Source organism: Lissotriton vulgaris, chromosome 1_1, assembly GCF_964263255.1.
Source record: "Lissotriton vulgaris chromosome 1_1, aLisVul1.2, whole genome shotgun sequence".
Taxonomy (NCBI): domain Eukaryota; kingdom Metazoa; phylum Chordata; class Amphibia; order Caudata; family Salamandridae; genus Lissotriton; species Lissotriton vulgaris.
The window spans coordinates 1,291,215,378-1,291,236,840 of NC_141685.1; the positions used below are offsets into that span (position 1 = coordinate 1,291,215,378).

The 21,463-nt window shown below is 46.1% G+C and overlaps 1 protein-coding gene across 2 annotated transcripts in view; it reads left to right on the top strand.

The window, feature by feature from the left end:
* LOC147749014 (cyclic AMP-dependent transcription factor ATF-7-like) overlaps positions 1-21,463 on the top strand; it is a 730,865-nt gene that overhangs the window by 623,982 nt on the left and 85,420 nt on the right. For both annotated transcript variants that reach the window (XM_086965250.1, XM_086965259.1), the window contains exons 8-10: positions 17,071-17,190; positions 18,687-18,836; positions 19,096-19,293. In XM_086965250.1, coding sequence (XP_086821376.1) covers positions 17,071-17,190; positions 18,687-18,836; positions 19,096-19,293 — 468 coding nt within the window. The remainder of the gene's footprint in view (positions 1-17,070; positions 17,191-18,686; positions 18,837-19,095; positions 19,294-21,463) is intronic.

Here is a 21,463-nt window from a genome sequence, read left to right on the forward strand (position 1 = left end):
GGAGTTCTCTATTCCTAGGGGCTACAAAATTGCCATGGGTGATCTGGAATCTGGGAGAGGGGGGTGGGGGGGCGGCTGTGGTTACAGATTCATGGTCCTTCACTAGTGAAGTAATTGATGATTGGGCAGAGGGGGAGGCCCTGGATTTCACTTTCACCCTCTCCCCTCATTTTACACGGGGTAGGACTCTGGTCTGTCGTCCACCGGGTCCCCCCGGAGCTTTCCTTAGGGTTAATGACGATATTATTATCCCAGAATTTTAACATCCATCTGGATTCCCCGGCCGCTTCCGAAGTCGGAGTTCTCCTGGATTTCCTAGGCCTAGCTCAGCTGACACAACATGTGATATTGCCATCCCATGTGGGCGGCCACTTCATTGACTTGGTCTGTTCCAACTTCCCTATCCAAGTCAATGATCCAGAGCCGGTAACGTGGTCTGACCATCACTTAATCAGGTTCTCCTGGCCGCCTGGCAGGACCTTTAGAAGTCCCCTCTTACCTCCTGATCCACTCGCCAGGAAGATTAATCTCCCATCCTTCTCTATGGCCCTACGCCGGTCCTGTCCGACTCCCGCCACGGACCTAGAAGGGGCGGTGGTCAATTTTGATCACTGGATCAGCCTGGGGGTCTGCGCCAGCTCCAAAGCCAACAGTGGCCGCAATTGACGCTCTCTCCCCTCGCAGCCCTGGTATTCCACTAAGCTCAGGGACATGAAATTGGAGTGTAAGAAGCTGGGGCAAAGTTTGCGCCAGAATTATTGCATGTCCGCTAAGACAACCCTGCGCTTAGCACAGAGGGAGTACTATATGGTCATTAGGCAAGCCAAAAGTGACTACTTTGCTGGGAGAATCGCGCTGGCTCGGAACAATAGTAAGGAAATCTTTGCTAGTGTCCTGAGTTTTTTATCTCCTTGTGCAGAACAGAGATCGCTACCGGTCTCCCAACAATGGTGTGAGGACCTTTCCACCTTTTTTGTGGACAAGATACTAAAGATCCAGGATAGTGTTGGTTCACATCTCAGAATTGAGGAGACCCCTTCCGCGTGCGGTCTCCGCTAGGCTTACCTCATTTCTGCCCGCTTCTGAGTCAGACATTCTTTCCATTCTTAGCTCTCTTAAGTCTGGCTACCCCTCTGATCCCTGTCCGGCTAGTGTACTAGCCGGCGTAGCCGAGGTGGTTTGTCCAGTGGTGGTAGACATTGTCAATCTTTCTCTTCAGACGGCTATGGTGCCGGCCCAATGGAAACGGGCTAAACTGCTACCCCTTCTGAAGAAACCCTCACTGGACCCTTTGGTCCTTGCTAACTACCGTCCTATCTCGCTGTTACCAGCCTTGGCCAAAGTCTGCGAGAAGGTGGCCTTTCGGCAGCTGAAGATGATTGTGGAAGCATCTGGTGCTCTGCATCCTGCTCAGTCGGAGTTCCGGTCTGCCTATAGCACGGAGACTGCTCTGGTGGAAATGTTGGAGGCTATCAGAGAGTGTCTTGATGGGGGCGGCAGGGCGGCCCTGTTTTTACTCGACCTCTCTGCCGCCTTTGACACGGTGCCCCACCAGCTGCTCCTAGCCAGGCTTTCTGCTATCGGAATTTTGGGCCTGGTCTGGGAATTGGTGGAATCCTTTTTGGATTCTCGCTCACAGCCGGTTTGCATGGCTCCATGTGCTTCCTCTGTCAGGAACCTTGCAACGGGGATTCCGCTGGGCTCCACTTTAAGTCCCCTGCTTTTTAATATATACCTAATCCCTCTGGTCTAACTGGCAGAGGACCTGGGAGCAAAAGTTATAGCGTATGCTGACGATACTCAGCTGCTATTTACTTGGAGGGACTCGGACCTGGCCACTGATGCTGCTCAGACGTGCCTAGCATCAGTATTTCGCTGGCTGGCCCAAGCCTCTCTCAAATGTAATGAGGATAAATCGGAGGTCCTCCTGTACGGTCAGTTTCCTTTAGATTTCAGACACTGCCTATGGCCTCCAGACTTCCCTAGCCCGCGGTCCGAGGGTGGACCTGCAAGAAATCTGGGGGTATGGTTCAGCGAGTACCTGCGGTTTGCTGACCATTTAAAAAAAACTGACAGGAGTTGGGTACCCTCAAGGCACTCAGGAAAATCTTCCCATTGTTTCGAGAGTGGCCAAAGAGACTATCGCCCGTGCCCTGATTTTGTCGAGGCTGGGCTATGCCAATGCTTTGTTTATAGGCATACCCGGCTATCTTCTGCGCAAACTTCAAATCATACAGAATGCCGCGGCAAGACTCCTCTTTAACGCCTCGAGGAGATCCAGCGCTCGACAATATCTACGTGAACTACAATGGCTGCCGGTGGCCCAGCAAGTGCAGTTTAAAGCAATTACCCTGGCTCACCGGGCCCTTCACGGTGCTGGTCCCACTTATCTCAGGAAGCGGTTTGCTTTCTATGTGCCGAACCGTCCTCTACGATCTGCCTCTTTCCGCAGGATGATCATCCCGCGTTTCTGCAGAGTTCGCTTGGGAGGCCAGTCACTCTCTGTTAAAACGGCTGAGGCCTGGAATGCGCTCCCTCCAGATCTTCAACCCATACAAGCGTTCCAACTCTTCAAAAAGCACCTAAAAACACATCTGTTCAGTCAGGCCATCTAATCTGTCTTCCGCCTCTGCCCCAGCCAAACTTCCGCACCAGGACACTCGAGAGTATTAGTGCGCATTACAAATCCACTATAACATAGCAAATACAAATATGCTTTTACAAGGCAAAACACACATTAACAGTTCCTCCTAGAGCGCACTCCACAGGCAAACTAGGAGCCTCCATGACTTTCTTAGGGTACATTCCCCTAGAAGACATCTGCAAGGCAGCAACATGGTCTACAACACACACCTTCACTAAACACTATTGTGTTGATGTGCAAGCCAAGCAGCAAGTTGCAGTAGGCCAGGCTGTCCTCAAAACTCTCTTTCAAACTACTGCAACGGATACAGGTGACCACAGCTAGGGGAGACACTGCTGCACAATCGATGCAAAATGTAGTATCTGCAGCTCATATGCCTCGAACGGAAAATGCTACTTACCAGTATGCATCTGTTCTTGGCATGTAGAGCTGCAGATTTCTACATGCCCTGCCACCTCCCCGGGACCTGTATCTGTTCCAGTTTTATCTTAATTAGATATACGCGCATGGACATCCTTTCTTTCTTTCTACTAACTCCATCATTTCCCATCATGGCAAAAAACAATCTAGGGATGGAGCCCATGCCCATGCGCACCATCGTCCAAGGGAGAAGTCCCCTATCTCGTGACTACAAAGACTTCTTCCAAGACTACAACAACATGCAATCATCCGAGCCCAACACCAGGTGGCGATCTAATGCAAAGTGTAAAAATCTGCAGCTCTACATGCCAAGAACAGATGCATACTGGTAAGTAGCATTTTCCTTACCTGGCCCCTCCTCATCTTCTGCCAGGGATAAAGACCGCCTTTATGCCTCATCCTCTGATTCTGTGAGGCACAAATTAGTTCAAAATCTCTTTCGATGACGACCTCACAGTCGCTGCAGCGATCGTAGACTACCAGCAGCACTACTATCTCCTCGTCGAGACCATCCATCGCAATGACAACGGTAGCCATCGGTGTCCCTATCTCGTTGGCTAAGATCCAGCTGTCCACTAGGGTCTCGCCGACGTCCACATCATCAACCTATCTATCGTCGACGATGGTTCCAACAACATTCCTGTTGACGACAGCCCTGTCCACACTGACACTGTCGACAATTGCTCAGTCGACAGCAGTCCCTTCTGTGACATTTGATGCCTCAATCGATGACTAGGAAGATATCCAAGATCTCTAGCACATCTGTCAGCCCTGAGATCACCTCACCGAGATAGGTTTCACCTTTACCTCCCTGACATTTACTGGATGTTGAGGACTCTGATGATGAGTCTGTTTGGCACAGCTCACATCCCTTCTGAGTTGAACGTGAAATATCAAGAGGAAGATGAGGAATATGAAGAGAGACAATACTTCCAGCAATATTATCCTCTGCCTCTAAGATACTTTGAGCCACGAGGTTACTACTCCAACCCCCCACCGAAACAGAAGAACACAGCACATCTTCCCACGTCGTTAGTGCACGATTTTCAGGCCATGCTTTCTGACTATAGTAGGCGTTTTTCCCAGCCCCCTGAAAAGCAACCTGATAACGTACCACCACCACCGGCTACTCCTCTACCATGCCATCCTTTGCCAGTTACACCAAGGATGACGCCTCGGTCCCATGTAGGGGCACCGCCAAGAGATGATCGTTCATCCTCGGAGGTGGAACGGGGGGAGGAGATAGTCATCCACCTCTGAACGAATGGACTACTACGTAATCCCAGCACCTTCTCCACCTCATCACACCAATTTACCTCCAGAAGATATTGGGAGTTTCCATAACATCACGAAGAGAGCCACAGTCATATTTCACCTTCCAGTGTTGGTAACGCAGTCTGACTGCTTCCTTTACTATTTCAAGGAACAGGCCAGAAAATTGGTTTGTTTCATACCAATAGTGGACTATATTTGGCAGGAGGTTGTGAAGATAATAAAAAATCCTGCCACTGTCCCAGCTGTCCTTCCACGCATAAATAAGAAGTACAGAGCGCCTGAGGACTCCCTGTCTTGTTCGACAGGGCACCCCAAGTGTCGGGTCCAAGCAGGATTCCACGGAAGCGAAGATGAAAGTTCCCAGCACTTCTAGCAAACAACACCTGGAGGACTAACAACACGTGCTCACAGATAGTTGTTCTCTAAAAATGTGGGGAATAAACCATAGAGTGACCACCACTACTTCCCCTGTGATGGAATTTGAATGTCTGCCGTGAGGGTGACCAAAGAAGATGAGTGCTGCAATTAAAAAAGACAGTCTACTAGAATCGTAAAATCACAATGCTGTGGCACTGTACAAACATTAATGCATACAATGTTCTGTGTACCACTCACCCCACTAGGATCTTGTGCAGCCTTGTAATCTTCTGCAGTAATCACGTAGGATAATCGCCCTATTGCTGATCAAGAAGAGGACGTCTTCATGTAAAATAAGGATCCAGAAAAGGATGTGACTGCAGGTTGGGTCACTCTCTTTCACACACTCACTCAGGATTGGTCTGGGGACTAGTGGGGGATGTCACAAATAAATAGGGCAATTAGGCAATGTGAGATAATCAGGAAGGATTGAGTCTGTATTCAAAGTAGCCTGGAACAGTTTTGGTAGGAGTCAGGACAAACTGAAGAGACTCCTAAAAGAAACTACGCCTGAGCTGGGGAGGAACTACAGGCGGTAAAAAGTAAAAGGAAAACCCGGTGTGCAGTCCGGCCCCACGAGTAGAAGGAGCGGAACTGCGACGCGCAGGCAAAGGGTAAATCCTGGCGTGCAGTCCGGCTCACCGAGCAGAAGAAGCGGAACCGCAACGCACAGGCAAAAGATAGGCAGGGTCTGCTATCCGGCTCTCCCTAGTGCCCACAGAGGCGGAACAACGAGACGCAAGCGAAAACGAAGTAAAACAGCACAACACTGCAACAAAAACTACTCCACATAAATCATCTGGAGTTACTAGCGATTTTTGTAGCTCTAAAATCGTTTCAACATTACCTGTCAAACAAAGCTCTACTATTCCAGACGGACAATATGACCGCAATGTACTACATTTAAAAGCAAGGAGGGACACACTCCCTACAGCTCTCCCGGCTGGCGCAGAGCATATGGAGGTGGGCTATTCCTTAAAACATTTTCCTACTAGCAGAACATCTACCAGGAGTTCACAATCAAGTGGCAGATCGATTAAGTCATCAGAGACAACAGATACACGAATGGGAACTTCATCCTCAAGTTCTTCAGTAATTTTTTCAAATGGGTCAACCAGAAATAGATCTGTTTGCTACGCATCACAACTCCAAGTGCCCAAGCTTCGCCGCCATATACCCACACCCATTATCCAAAGGCAATGCGGTATGGATGAACTGGTCAAACAAATTTGCGTACGCCTTTCCACCTCTCCCACTAATTCCATTAGTGGTACGCAAACTACAGCAACATTCTCTCACATTGATTCTCATAGCACCAACGTGGGCAAGACAACCGTGGTACACCACGCTGCTAGACCTCTCACTAGTAACACATCACAAATTAAAACTCTCCCCACTCCTACTAACACAGAACCATGGAGAGATAATGCATCCAGACCCAATGCAGCTCAATCTAGCGATCTGGCTCCTGAGGTCTTAGAAATTTACCCCCTGATTGCATGAATGTCATTAAAGAAGCAAGACATCCTACCACTAGAGCATGCTATGCAGCAAAGTGGAAAAGGTTTGTTGTGTATTGCACAAATAACCACGTCAACCCATTAGATGTTTCCATACAAAACATCATATGCTATCTGTTACATCTGCAAACATCTAACTTAGCGTACTCTTCAATCAGATTACATCTCGCTGCTATAGCAGCATATCTCCAAAACAGACAACATTGTCATTGTTTAGAGTACCTGCAATCAAAGCGTTTATGGAAGGACTCAAAAGAATAATTCCTCCCAGAATCCCACCCTCTCCAGTATGGAATTTAAATATTGTTCTCACCAGACTTATGGGTCCACCTTTTGAACCATTACATAAGTGTGAATTACAGTTTCTTACATGGAAAGTTGCTTTTCTAGTGGCAATTACCTCACTAAGGAGGGTAAGTGAGATTCAGGCATTAGCAATCAAGAACCATTTATACAACTTCATCACAATAAACTGGTTCTTAAAACAAATCCAAAGTTTCTGCCAAAGGTCATTTCACCGTTCTACCTCAATTGACTTGCCAGTATTTTTCCCCAACCGCAAATGGTTGCAGAAAGAGCTCTACATACACTAGATGTAAAAATAGCACTTCTCTACTACATTGATAGGAAAAAACCATTTAAAAAAAGTAAACAATTGTTTGTGTCCTTTTCGCCCCCACAAAAGGGCAATCATATTTCTAAATCAGGCATTGCAAGATGGATTGTTAAGTGCATTCAGATTTGTTACCAGAAAGCAAAACGCACTCTATCCATTCCTCCTAGAGCTCATTCTACCCGTAAGTTAGGAGCATCTATTACATTCCTAGGAAATATACCATTAGATGACATCTGTAAAGCAGCTACATGGTCTACTCCGCACACATTTACAAAACACTACTGTGTAGATGTGCAGGCAAAACAACAAGCAAGTGTGGGCCAGGCTGTACCCAAGACATTATTTCAAACTACTGCAACAGATGCGGGTGGTCGCCGTTAAGGGAGAAACTGCTGTTCAATCTATGCTATAGTGTGTGGTCTGCAGCCCATATCCCTCGAACGGAAAATGCTACTTACCAGTATGCATCTGTTCTTGGCATGTAAGGCTTCAGAACCACACACGCCCACCCGCCTCCCCAGCTACCTGTATTTGTTCCAGTATTATCTTATTTAGATACACAACACATGGTCATCTTTATCTGTATTCATACAAACTGCATCATTTGCCCAGTGGCGAAAACAATCTGAGAATGGAGACGATGCCCATGCGCACTACGATCCTAAGGGAGGAGTCACCCAAAAGACAAAGACTCTTCCAAGACAACAACAAAGTGTAATCATCCGGGCCCACCACCAGATGGTGATCTAATGCTATAGTGTGTGGTTCTGCAGCCCTACATGCCAAGAGCAGATGCTTACTGGTAAGTAGCATGTTCGAGGCATGTGGGCTGCTGAATTCATATCTGTGCATAGATCGCCACCTAGTGTTGGGTCCGGATGATTGCACATTGTTTTCCTGGAAGAGACTTCAAAGTATCACAAGATAGGTGGCTCCTCCCCTGGACTACAGTGCGCATGGGCATCCTCTCCATCCTCAGATTGTTTTTTTCCGCCATTGGGTTCGGATGTATATTTGTTAACTCAAGTTCGGAATCAATAGAAAATGTTATATTTGGCCAAAAGGCCTCTAGGTATCGTCGGTATTGTCTTTGCGATCGGTGCCGAGTACTCGTTCCAGCTCGGTTCTCGAGCCGGACGTCAAGAAGAAGCCGCGTGGCTACAACTCCAAAGGCCCGGTCGACGCCAGAGGGCTTATCGACGATCGATAATTGAACGGAGCCCATTCAAGAGATGCCCCGTTTGCAACTCCAAGTATCCCCACATCGACGTCCACCCGGTGTGCAACAAGTGCCTGTATCCGGATCACGATGAAGCCAGCTGTATGGCTTGTTCTCAGTTCCGGTCCAAGAAAACACTTCGCCTTCGGCGCGCGGCGCAGAAGGAAGCCCAGCAGACAGCGCCTGACCCGGTGAACATCTTCGATGCTGAGGAAGATGAGGGGGTCGAGCAGGAAGTTCAAGAGAACCAGTTGAATCCTGCGTCAGAGATTGACTCCAGTTATGACGCAAAGGATGACGAGATGGTTGAAAACGAAGACGTCGTCGACGAGGTAGAAGAAGAAGACGATGAGGCCTTTGGGGCCGTAGAAGATAGCTCGAGCGAGGAGCTAGGCCTAGGTTGGTATGGGGGCCGAGACTGAAACACTCTAGAAGGCTCAGGTTGAGGGATCGCCACAAGGCCTTACCCAAGATCAAGCGCATAGTTCTACAGCCTCGCTTCAAGGCCCAGCTACAGACAATTCTAAAGAGTCATTGGTTGATCGATCGAAATCGAAACAAAAAACATCGGTGACCAAAAAACCGAAAGCACCGGAAACAAAATCGAAACCGAAAGTACAACTTACTTTGATCGGATCGAAGGCTTCTGAACCATCGGCTCCGACGAAACAAAAGAGTGCTATCGACCCAGAGAGGTTGCTAAAGGGTGTCGAGTCGAAATCCGGGGCACCGAAGAAAAAGGTCAAGGACATCGACCTGAAGAAGTCGGCGCCAAAGACCGTAGACCCAAATAAAGGACTCGAAACACAGAACGTTACCGATCCTAAGCGTCAACTCGACAAAGCGAAAGTCAGCAAGGGCCTCGAGCACAAAACAAACAGTGGCTCTAAAGATCCCATCGAGTCGACACAACCATCCGCCTCTTTTTCGAAGCAAGTGTCGGACTCGCTGCAGCGCATTAATAATACTGATATTTCTAAAGCGCGATCAGCTACCTCACAAGGAGGTGTCCCGGCGCTAGGTGGGCAACTCTTGTTAGGCAGGAAAAACAAAAAAGGGGGGAGAGTGCTTATTTTTTCTGGGCAAAAAGCCAGGTCTTTATTAGCTTCTTGAAACAGGATTCAGTTGTGGCAGCTTGGATGGCGACCGGCAGGGTATTCCAAAGAATTGCCGTGTTAGCAGAGAAGGACCTGCCACCGAGTCTGGCTTTTTTGGCGCGAGGGACAAGGAGCTGAAGCCGAGCGTTAGAACGCATGTGCCTCTCCTGGTGATACCTGGGGAGTCTAAGTTTTAAGTAATCAGGACAGGACCCCTTAAGTGCTCTGAACGCCAAGGTTAGAGCTTTGAACTTTATTCTACTAGCCACAGGGAGCCAATGCAGGTCGTGTAGATGCGGAGAGACATGCTGTCTAAAAGGGATGTGTTTTAGCAGTCTCGCAGTCGCATTCTGCACGATCTGCAGGCGATGTACCAAGTATTTGGGTAGGCCAAGATATAGGCCATTCGCGTAGTCCAATCTGGATGTAACTGTTGCATGGACTACCATTTTTCGGCAGTCTGCTGGCAAAAGCGCAAGGAACTTCCGAAGGTTCCTAAGTTTGAAAAGACAGCCAGTTGTGACTTGTTGTATGTGTGACGAAAAGGAGAGACCCTCGTCCCATCTGACACCTAAGTTCTTCGCATAGGTGCTAGGAGGAGGGGGGGGCCCATTTCAGGAGGCCACCACAAGTCAGAGGGAGGACGATTATGTTTGCCAAAAAAGACAACCTCCGTTTTGCCAGCATTCAGTTTTAATTTGTTAGTATTCATCCAGCTGGAAATATCCCGAAGACATCCCCTCAATTTGCTGAAGGCTGCCTCCGATACGTCAGAGAAAGGGAAGACTAATTGCGTATCATCTGCATACGAAATTGCCTTCACTCTTCATTTTGAGATCAAGGTAAAGAGTGGGGCTAAATAAACATTAAAAAGTAATGGGCTGAGAGCCGACCCCTGAGGGACGCCACACTTGAGGTGTTTTGGTTTTGAGGTGAAGGTGCCCAGCGCTACTTTCTGGGAGCGATCTGTAAGATAGGATTGTAGCCAGCCCAACGCTTTATCTTTCAGTCCTATATCCTTCAGCCGTGAGATCAATCTGTCGTGATCCACCGTATCAAATGCGGCTGATAGATCCAGGAGTACCAGCATGGCTGATGCTCCTGAATCTAAAGACCATCTAATCGACTCAGCCACCTCAATGAGGGCAGTCTCGGTGCTAAATCCCGATCTGAAGCCTGATTGAGTTTCATGCAGAATCTCGTTGTCCTCGATAAATCTGTTCAATTGACGTTGTATCAATTTTTCGAGCATTTTGCCCGGGGCTGCTAGAAGGGAGATTGGGCGGAGATTACTTAGATCATCCGGAGCGCCATTTGGCTTCTTTTTCAGGGGAAGGAGAGTGGCATGTTTCCAACAATCCGGAAATATGCCTGATGCAATGGACGTGTTCCATATGTGTAAGAGCGGTAAAGCGATCGCCTCCGACATCATTGACCAAAGCTTAGGCGGGCAGGGGTCGTCAGGGGCCCCTGCTTTACATTTTTTTATTTCCAACAGGGCCTCGGCCAAGGGAATGGGGTGAAAATGGGCTAGGGAGGGGGAGGGCAGCACTATGTCGGTCATATCCGTCAATACTGTGGGCTCGGGGCTAATGAAAGAGGCATAAACCTTCTCAATTTTGTTATCAAAAAAATCTGAGATATCCTCGCAGAGTTTCTCCGACGGAGTGACTTCAGTCTCAATAGATGAGGGCTTAAAAAAAGATTGAACAATCTTGAAGACTTCTTTGCTGGACTGCTCCGCTCGCTGAATGGAAGACGCAAAAAATATCTTTTTTGCTTTCCTTATGGCTTGGTGTAGACCATGGAGGGCTTCTTTATAGCGAGTTTTTGCTGAGTTGCAGTAGTTTGCCCGCCACAGACGCTCAAGCCTTTTACAGTCGCATTTTTTTCCCTCAGCTCAGTAGAGAACCAAGGGGCGGAGGGGGATTCCCTCCGTGATATGGTGACTGTTGCCGGGGCTATGATGTCCACCGTATTTCCTATCCAGGAATTCAACGCTGCCGCATCAATGTTCACGTCCGAAGACAGAACCGGGGGGGTAGCTGCAAGAGCGGGGCAAAGGGAGTCTGCTGATATATTGTCCCATTTTCTACGTACATATGAACGTCTCCCATTTGTTCGGTGCTGGTGAGAGAGAGAGAATGAAAAAGGGATAAAAAAGTGATCCGTCCATAGCAGTGGCTGTGGTGGATTGGCGGTTATGTCCATGATGTTGGAAAAAATCAGGTCCAGCATATGGCCTGCCTTATGCGTAGGTTCCAGAATAATTTGGGGTAAATTAGCAGCTTCCAGTGTTGAGATAAGTTGCAAGGCCAAGGGGCAATCAGGACTATCTACGTGAATATTAAAGTTGCCAGCTACAATGAAGTATGAATAAGCCAAAGAGCTTTGGACTATAAAATCCATGAGTTCATAGGTGTTGGTTGAGGAGCAATCCGGGGGTCTGTAAATAATCAGACCAGCTACAGATAGTTGAGGATTAATTTGAAGGCAAAAAAGTAACCCCTCTATGCCTGAAAGAGTGGTAGGAGTAGAGGACGCCAATGTAAATTTGTTTTTAAAGATAATGGCTACCCCACCACCCCTTCTACCATTTTCTCTATTCGAAAAACTTATTTTAAAGCCAGGCGGGACTGCCAATGATACGGAGGCCATATTTTCCTCAGATAACTACGTTTCCGTAAGGAATAAGACGTCCCATTCAGAATCAACCAATAGCAACCAGATGTCATCAGCATGTCTCGGCAGGGATCTGCAGTTTAGTAAGCCAGCCTTAATAGTAGGCTCAGCGTGGTGAGCTGACGGTTTCATTTTTGATTTTAAGTGTAATACTTGTGATGAAGAAGCATCACAGAATGTTTTGCGGCATTTAGAGCACATCAATGGTAGAGCAGTTTTGGCCAGGTCAGAACTAATCGCCTGACACATATTTGATTTATTTAGTTCTAGTAATTTCTCTCTTGGCAAGACGATCCTCTTGTTCGCCCTGTTCTCACAGGCAGCGTGACTAGCGCTGGCCGCGATCCGGTCGCGGACGGGCGCAGACGGGCTTGCCTTAGGCGCTCCCGCTGCGCTCGTCCGCTGCGCTTCCGAGGGAAGCACATATTTTATAGTTGTAGATGACGTCAGTAGGGGGGCGTGGCCTCGAGAAAGGGGGCGTGGCCTCACTCGACGACGGAAGGGCGGCAGCGCTGAACTCCGCTGCAGCGCCTCACAAGCGAAGAGTTTTAAAGTGCCAAGCAGGAAGAGGGAGTGCACACAAGTAAAGTGGTGACTTTCAAATGTTTTAAAAACAGATAAGAACAGGTTAAAAACACGCTCCCGGCTCTTCGCCTCAGGAGAACCAGAGAAGCAACCACCGGCGCTTTTGGTCAGCGTCCTTATGAGTGCTCTACGACCTCGAGAAAGGGGGCGTGGCCTCACTCGACGACGGAAGGGCGGCAGCGCTGAACTCCGCTGCAGCGCCTCACAAGCGAAGAGTTTTAAAGTGCCAAGCAGGAAGAGGGAGTGCACACAAGTAAAGTGGTGACTTTCAAATGTTTTAAAAACAGATAAGAACAGGTTAAAAACACTCTCCCGGCTTTTCGCCTCAGGAGAACAAGAGAAGCATTAAGGAAAAAGCTACAGCTGTCGGACCGAAGGCCACTCCACCCCCAAAGACAGTCAGTAAGACTCCGAAGGAGTCGGCACCGATTAAGTTTATACTGCCGCCGCAAGTGACACCTAAGGCGTTCGCCCTACATACGGGCATTGAAGCGGCCAAATAGGTGTCCATGGGGTAAAAGCCTACAACTACTGAAGAGGCCACAAAGCATCGACAGCCTCTGCAGGAAGACCAGTCGAGGCAATTCATTGACGCTGAGACTGGTCGACTTTCCATTCACAAGCGAAAGATCGTCCCAGAACAGCCAATGGAGTCGTATAAAATTCCATTAAAGAAAAAAAGGGATTCAGCGACATCACCTCTTCTTTTTGAACCTCTACAAAAATATGGACGAGAGCCTGCTCCTTCTTCACCCACACATTCAGATGTGGATGTAGAGGATGCTGACAATGAGGAATACAATTATCCTGTTGACACTGATCCAGAAGACCACACTAAACCCTGGATAGACGCTGTTGACCCAGGGGAGCCACAAAATGCCCCTGACAGTAATATCTATGCTGTTAAACCCTCACCTACAGAAGACACGGCTGCGTTTAACGCACTTATTGAGAGGGCAGCAAAAAATCACAATGTCCAACTCCATGCTGACCCTATTGAAGAGGACTTCTTATTTGACACCTTCTCAACCTCAGAGAGAACTGTCAAGACTCTACCCATGCTCAAAGGTGTCCTGAAACACGCTGCAGACATCTTTAAGGAGACCACAAGGGCAAGAGTGGTAAACCCCAGGATTGAAAAAAAAATACAAACCAGCACCTGTGGACCCTACATATATCAAGGGACAGTTGCCATTTGACTCTCTATTCGTTTCAAATGCTCGTAAAAGAGCGAACTTGCAGACCACGGGTGATGCTCCTCCCCCTGACAAGGAATCTAAAGTGCTAGAAGCCTCAGGGAAAAGGGTGGCAGTTCAAGCGGCCAATGTCTGGCGAATCTCCAACACACAGGCACTCTTAGCCATATACGACAGGGCTCATTATGATACACTTGAAAACCTGTTACAACACTTGCCAGATGAGTACAAGGACGCAGCAGAAATGCTAATACAAGAAGGGAAACTTATATCCAACGCGTCTATCAAGTGTGCGTTAGACACAGCAGACACTGCAACCAGGGCTATTAATACAAGCGTTATGTTACGCAGACACGCCTGGCTGAGAATCTCCGGCTTCAAGCCTGAGATACAAACCACTATACTCAATCAGCCAGTTAACCCTGATTACTTATTTGGCCCAGAAGTGGACACCACCTTAGAGAAAATTAAAAAGGACACAGAGACTGCAAAGTCTATGGGGGCTCTACAGTCGCAGCAGTTCAGGGGTGGTTCTTTTCGTCGATCCAACAATAGAGGAGCTTCCAGAGGCCAGGTGTCCCAGCAGACACAATACAGTAAAGGAGGCACGCAGACCAGCTAAAACAATCACAATAGGGGTGGCTATCGTGGAAACAGCACCAAGGGCAGGGGTCGTGGAAACAAGAACTCCCGATCCTCCTCCACCAACAAACAGTGACGTCTTGTCACTACCCCCAACCATATATCACAGGTCGGGGGGAGACTACAACAGTTCCTGCCAGTCTGGAAAACCATCACTACAGACCGGTGGGTGAGGCAGCTTATCCAGTATGGTTATTGTCTGGAGTGAACATCCACTCCACCCAACATACCCCCAAGACACCGTTCTATGTCCGCAGAGCTAATACAGTTATTACAGCAAGAGGTAGTCAGCATGCTGCAAAAAGGAACAATAGAGCTCGTGCCTGTAGACCAAAGAGGTACAGGGGTGTACTCGCTGTACTTCTTGATCCCAAAAAAGAACGGGTCCCTCAGACCCATACTGGACCTCAGGCCCCTAAACCAATACATCCTGTCAGAACATTTTCACATGCTCACGTTACAGCAGGTTCTACCGTTACTCAGTCAGGGAGATTTCCTCGCAACACTAGATCTAAAGGATGCATATTTCAATATACCGGTACACCCGTCACACAGAAAATATCTCAGATTTACCATTCAGGATCAGCATTATCAGTTCAAAATCCTCCCTTTCGGAGTAACAACAGCACCCAGGGTGTTTACCAAGTGCCTAGCGACAGTGGCTGCACACCTACGGAGACAAAATGTTCACGTCTACCCTTATCTGGACGACTGGCTTATCCAAGCAAAGTCGGCCCAGCAATGTGCCACCCACATGTCCCACACCATTCACCTACTTCACAACCTGGGGTTTTCACTGAATTATCCAAAGTCCCACCTTCAGCCCGCCCACGTACGGCAGTACCTGGGCGCGACAATAGACACTCTGGCAGCCAAAGCACAGCCAAATCCAGTGAGGATCAACAGCATTCAATTGCTGATACAAAAATTCAGACCACAACACTCGCTTCCAGCACGAGTGTTCATGCAGTTGATCGGCATGATGGCCTAATGCATCTTCATAGTCCCGCACGCAAGACTACACATGCGTCCGCTTCCGGAGTGCTTAGCACGTCAGTGGAATCAGGCTCACGGACAATTGAAAGACCTAGTGTTGGTGACCGGTCGTGCATACAGCTCTCTGCATTGGTGGAATCCACAAAACCTTTGCAGTGGCCGACCGTTCCAAGAGCCTGTTCCACAAATTATACTGACAATGGACGCATCTCTCCAGGGATGGGGAGCTCATGTACTCCACTACACAGTGCAGGGACTATGGACAATACAGCAGAGAAAGATGCACATCAACCTTCTGGAACTGATGGCAATCTTCATGGCAATGAAAGCATTCAAAGTACATTTGTGCAACAAAGTAGTGTTGATCCGGACGGACAACATGACTGCCATGTACTACATACAGAAGCAGGGAGGTACACACTCTCCACAGTTGTCTCATCTGGCTCAGAGCATGTGGAAGTGGGCCATTCAGCGAAACATCTTCCTCATGGCAGAACACCTCCCAGGCAAGGACAATCAGATGGCGGACCTGCTCAGCAGGCACAGCCACCAGATACACGAGTGGGAGATACATCCATCAGTACTCCATCCGTACTTCCAGCAGTGGGGTCATCCAGAGATAGACCTATTCGCCACAAGGGAAAACGCAAAATGCCAAAGCTTTGCCGCCAGGTTCCCACACCCACAGTCGCAGGGAAATGCGATATGGATGAACTGGTCAGGCATATTTGCGTACACTTTTCCCCCAGCACTGGTAATACCGCTAGTGGCACGCAAGCTGAGGCAACACTCGATGACTCTCATCCTGGTTGCTCCAACGTGGGCACGCCAACCATGGTACACCACGTTTCTAGAACTCTCCGTGGTACCGCATCAAAGGCTACATCTCACACCCAGACTTTTGACGCAGAACCATGGCGACATTCAGCATCCAGATCCGCAACAGCTCAACCTGGCGATCTGGCTCCTGAGGTCTTAGAATTTGGCTACCTCAACCTGCCTCCCGACTGTATGGATATCATAAAGGAGGCAAGGAGGCCCACAACTAGAGCATGTTATGCGGCCAAATGGAAGTAATTCTTCATTTATTGTGCCAATAATGACATTAATCCGCTAGATGCATCTACTCACAACATCATCTGCTATCTATTACATCTATGCAAATGCAATCTGGCCTACGCTTCCATATGTATACATTTATCCGCAATAGCAGCTGATCTCCAAAACAGGCGGCATCTCTCACTTTTCAGAGTGCCTGCCATCAAAGCTTTTCTGGAAGGACTCAAACGAGTTATTCCTCCCAGACACCCACCAGCACCTGTATGGAACCTAAATGTGGTCCTTACCAGACTGATGGGTCCACCCTTTGAGCCTCTACACTCATGTGAGATACAATTCTTAACGTGGCTTCATCAGTAGAAAACATGCAAATAATTCTGCATTGATGAACATCCTGACTTAACACTCAATATCTGTAAATAAGGTATAACACATTTGTGTTGGTCAATGTTTTCCTTTTAACTTGGAGATGTAACTTGGATGTTGATTTTGGGCGGGCAGTATGATGGTGCAAGTACCCTGGGCAGCTGTTGAAAAACAATCATGCATCTAAAATGACTCTTTACTATCTCTTTCTAGGTTTTTTCGTTGTACCTCTTTATTTTGAGAGGATTGTTATGTGGTTTAGGCCCGTCTAAGGGAAATTGTAGTAATATTGGAAATACATTTGAACTTCTTTAACATTCAACTTGTCATTTGCAGCTGGCCAGGCCCATGTCCATGGTGCCCAATATTCCCGGGATTCCTGGTCCTCCAATCATGAGCAGTGGTGGTGGTCACATATCCCCTTCAGGTTTTTCATTGCATTCAGATGCAAAAATGGTGAGTTCTAAAAGAAAAGTGATGGATGGAAGCATTTGAGAAACATTAATTTCCCACCATTCCTAGTCCTCTTTGTACCTGCAAGTTACGCACTGAAATAGATTAGTTTGGGAGGTATTCCTGTATCTGAACAGCCATATTCTGTATAGTATTTACATGTTGATTTTTGGCTGATAGGAACTGCAGAAGGGCACTTAATTTGCCATACTGCTAGTGCACGTTGACTAGTAAAAGTTGGTGTAGGATAAGTTAAGACGTTTGTTGTGCCACAATGTTCAGTGTTTGTCCTCTGCGTATGTAATTCATGTCTTATTTCCTGAAAAATGTACATGAATAAAGTCCTCACGGACCCAAGTTAGACACCCTTCTTGTTAGAACATAATTCTGTCCCTTTGCAAAAGTAATTGCTGAATCAAACATCTCTAGCTAATTCAGCATAATAGATGTTACCCATTCAAGGAGAGTTGAGGGAGTGTAGCAATAGGCAGGTTGGATATGCAATGTTAACAAATTTGCTAATTGAAAAAGTGGCAAACTGGAGATAGAGGTCTGCAGAACAGTAAAGAGATGTCAGTCTGTGAAAGATCAGTTAAGAAGTGACTGTGCTATAAGTGCAAGAAAAGGGAAATGGAATGGATTGTAAAGTGAAGAATAGCCATGAGATAGTCAGAGATTGCAGTTGAGAATTAAGAAACAGCCTTGGGAATATGCATTTCAGGAGATTGTAGGGGACACGGAGACAGAATCAAGGCTACTCACAAGTATATGGGTTGTTAGAAAATGTGAGGGTGAGAGAGACTGATATTTTTCTGAATATTCTAGCTGTTACAGTTGAACTAGGCCAGCATATGCCAAAATTTCACATACAATGGTGGTAGCCTGCCGAGTGACAAAGTATTTTATTAAATGCTTGTTCTGGATTATCATCGGCACACACTGAGTTCATTTATTAATGTAAATTTTCAGAACTGTAATCTCAGAATTGCATGCTAAACTCTTGAGGATTGTTATGAAATATTTTGTGCAATGAGATTGTATTCCATTGTCTTTGTGATGTAAAATATCAAACTTTTTGTTTTAATGCATGTGTTAGCTGTGTCTTGGTCGATTTTCTGAATAAAGTCTTAATATGCCTACATCAAATTAGGCTGTTAAAATCGAGCTCACAGGTGCACTTAATTGGATAACCAGCTCACACAACAGTATTATGTACTTGTTTGACTGAGTGCATGTGTACAGTAACCCGTAAATTATGCTCTTCGAACATATTGATAATCACCTAACATGGTAGCACCTAGATATCCACCAATCTGCAGTTTGGTTTTATGAGATGAGAACGTTTTAAAAGTATAGTGGAAAGTGGTTAACACACACTCACCAGAGTTGAGAAATAACTTTAGCAGGAATGAAAATACTTTTGAGTAGCTTCAGAGCATTCAGTGTTTGGCAGAACATATGTAGTCTTTTTCCTTTAACAACCAACTTTGTTACTACAGCGTCTTAAAGCAACACTAAACCAGCAGGTGTCATCGACTCTCAATGGTGGTATGATGATGTCATCTGCGAGCACGATGATAACCCATCATCCCGAGCAAGGTCAGGTCTTGATGCAGCATCCTGATGCACCATCGCCAGCACAGCCACAGGTCTGAAGTACACCTTGACTACTAATATAATGTATCATTGAAATGTTCTGTTTAAATCCTGCCTTAATGCTCTTCTCTTAAATACTATTACAGTATTTAGTGTCTGCATACACTCTCAACTTTTATGTTTACACTTTCACTGTTTTACTCTTAAACTTCACACCCATTCAGTGCAACATGAATCATTAATTATCTGATAAGCTATCTCAGTAGCCTTCCATCAACAACTCCATAATGTTTACTTTTCTAACACAATCAGGTCTCTCCAGCTCAGCCCACTGCCAGCACTGGTGGTAGAAGAAGACGGGTCACTGAGGAAGATGCAGACGAGCGTCGTCAGCGTTTTTTGGAGAGAAACAGAGCTGCTGCCTCACGCTGCCGCCAAAAGCGCAAAGTATGGGTCTCATCGCTAGAAAAGAAAGCAGAGGAATTAACGTCACAGAATGTCCAGCTGAGCGTGAGTAATAAGCCAAGCAGGATCACTGGGTAGTATATTACCAGTATGTAATATTGAGCCATTAAGTAAAACAAAAGGTTTTCCCACTGGGAAGTATTATAACCTGTTACTAGATCAGGATTCAAACTCACAATCATAAATCACACCATTCGTTTTGTGGAAAAACACTTACCAAGAAGGAACATATACAAACAAAATATAAGAAAGGTACAATTTATTAAAAATATATCAGTTACAAAATTTGTCGACGAAACAATCAATTAAAAACATATATAGCACAAAGGTACCACAAAATTGTACAAAATATAAAAACACAGTCAGAGCCACCTAACGTGGACGTGGAGAAATTTTAAAAAAAGACACTATTATCTGTCTTTATCATCATGAAAAATGAAAGGAGTAAATCAGCAATAAACAAAGTACAGAAAAAAGATCTACATGTAATACATGTTAGTATAACAACTACACCGTTTTGTATATACTTGTGTGCATTAGGATTAACTCTTTCACGTTGTGGAGAACAAAAATATAACTTGGTCCTGAGGAAGGAAGCAGTTATCAAGTTGAAGCTTCCGAAACGCGTCGACGCCATAACCCAAAATTCATATTCGGCGTTGTCAACAACAATCCTGGTTCAAAGGAACAACATTCCTTCCCTTGTTGGCAAACCACATGTCCGAAATGAAATGATAAAGACAGATAATAGTGTCTTTTTTTAAAATTTCTCCACGTCCACGTTAGGTGGCTCTGACTGTGTTTTTATATTTTGTACAATTTTGTGGTACCTTTGTGCTATATATGTTTTTAATTGATTGTTTCGTCGACAAATTTTGTAACTGATATATTTTTAATAAATTGTACCTTTCTTATATTTTGTTTGTATATGTTCCTTCTTGGTAAGTGTTTTTCCACAAAACGAATGGTGTGATTTATGATTGTGAGTTTGAATCCTGATCTAGTAACAGGTTATAATACTTCCCAGTGGGAAAACCTTTTGTTTTACTTAATAGTACATTGGCGCTCCATTTCCCTCTGGGTAATTAAGAGCCCCTCTCTTCTTATTTACACTGTAATATTGAGCCGACAGCTCTCCAAATCTTAGGGGAGCAACTAGGCCACAGTGACGTTCTAAACTATGATAGAGGCTCATAGAATCGCAGCGAAGTAGGTCAAACCTTAGACTGAAGTAAAGAGCTCTATTTTGCAATAGTGAAGCTAAAAAAGGGTTTCTACGAGCACAAATATTTTGTGGTGTTGAACTCTTGTGGTGGCAAGGTTTCAAATGTATTTAAAGATATAAGGTTTCCTGACTAGGAATAGCAAAACTGGAGTAGACCAGTCAAAATGAATAGAAGTACACCATTTTGCAATGAAACTCAGATGACCTAGTCCTCAAAGACAGGCATGCCTTGCAAGATGCATCCTCAGTTCTAGAAAAAGCTAGGTTACTCCAATGGGAGCAGTTAAGAGACAAATTAAATCCTCTTTCTCCACAGAAAGAAACAAAGGGTATTGTTATTGGTCTCCGCCAAGCCAAATAGAACTGTCAGCAGGCGCCCCAGCATCATCTGGTGCTATCAGACACTACACTCTGAACTTTGGTAACTCAGAACAATCCATTGTGTTTATCAAGAGAAATGCGAATAAAGCTGTTTATGCTAATGCCTGGGGAACTTCATCCATTGACTGGTTCTCTACTAATTGCTGGTAGTTGTCTTATTTTTGTGATATCTAGACAACGGCTGATAAGGTGCTGGCATGCAGCTTCCTTTCTTACACCCAGTTAGGAAATTTTCTTTAGAATTGCTTAACTGGACTTTCCAATTGAAAGGAACATTCACTATCCCATCCTGGCCTACTCCATTAGACAAAATATTTCTAGCCGTAACTCTTGGTATATGGTTGCCATGACAACCATGGTGCTAGCAGTTATCCAGTATTATGGGTGTCTTTCATAGATTCACGTGCCTGAATCATTCCCCGTCGTCAGGATGGCGACTGGGAATGATTCAGGCATGTGAATCCTTGAAAGACACCAATACTGGATAACTGCAGTTACAGGTAAGTAACACATTTCTTCTTTCAGCCTTATTAAAATTATAATCAGTATCTGAGAAACTATATTTTAGCTAGGCACAGGGCAATGGTGTGTATGTGTGTTTGCCTGTGT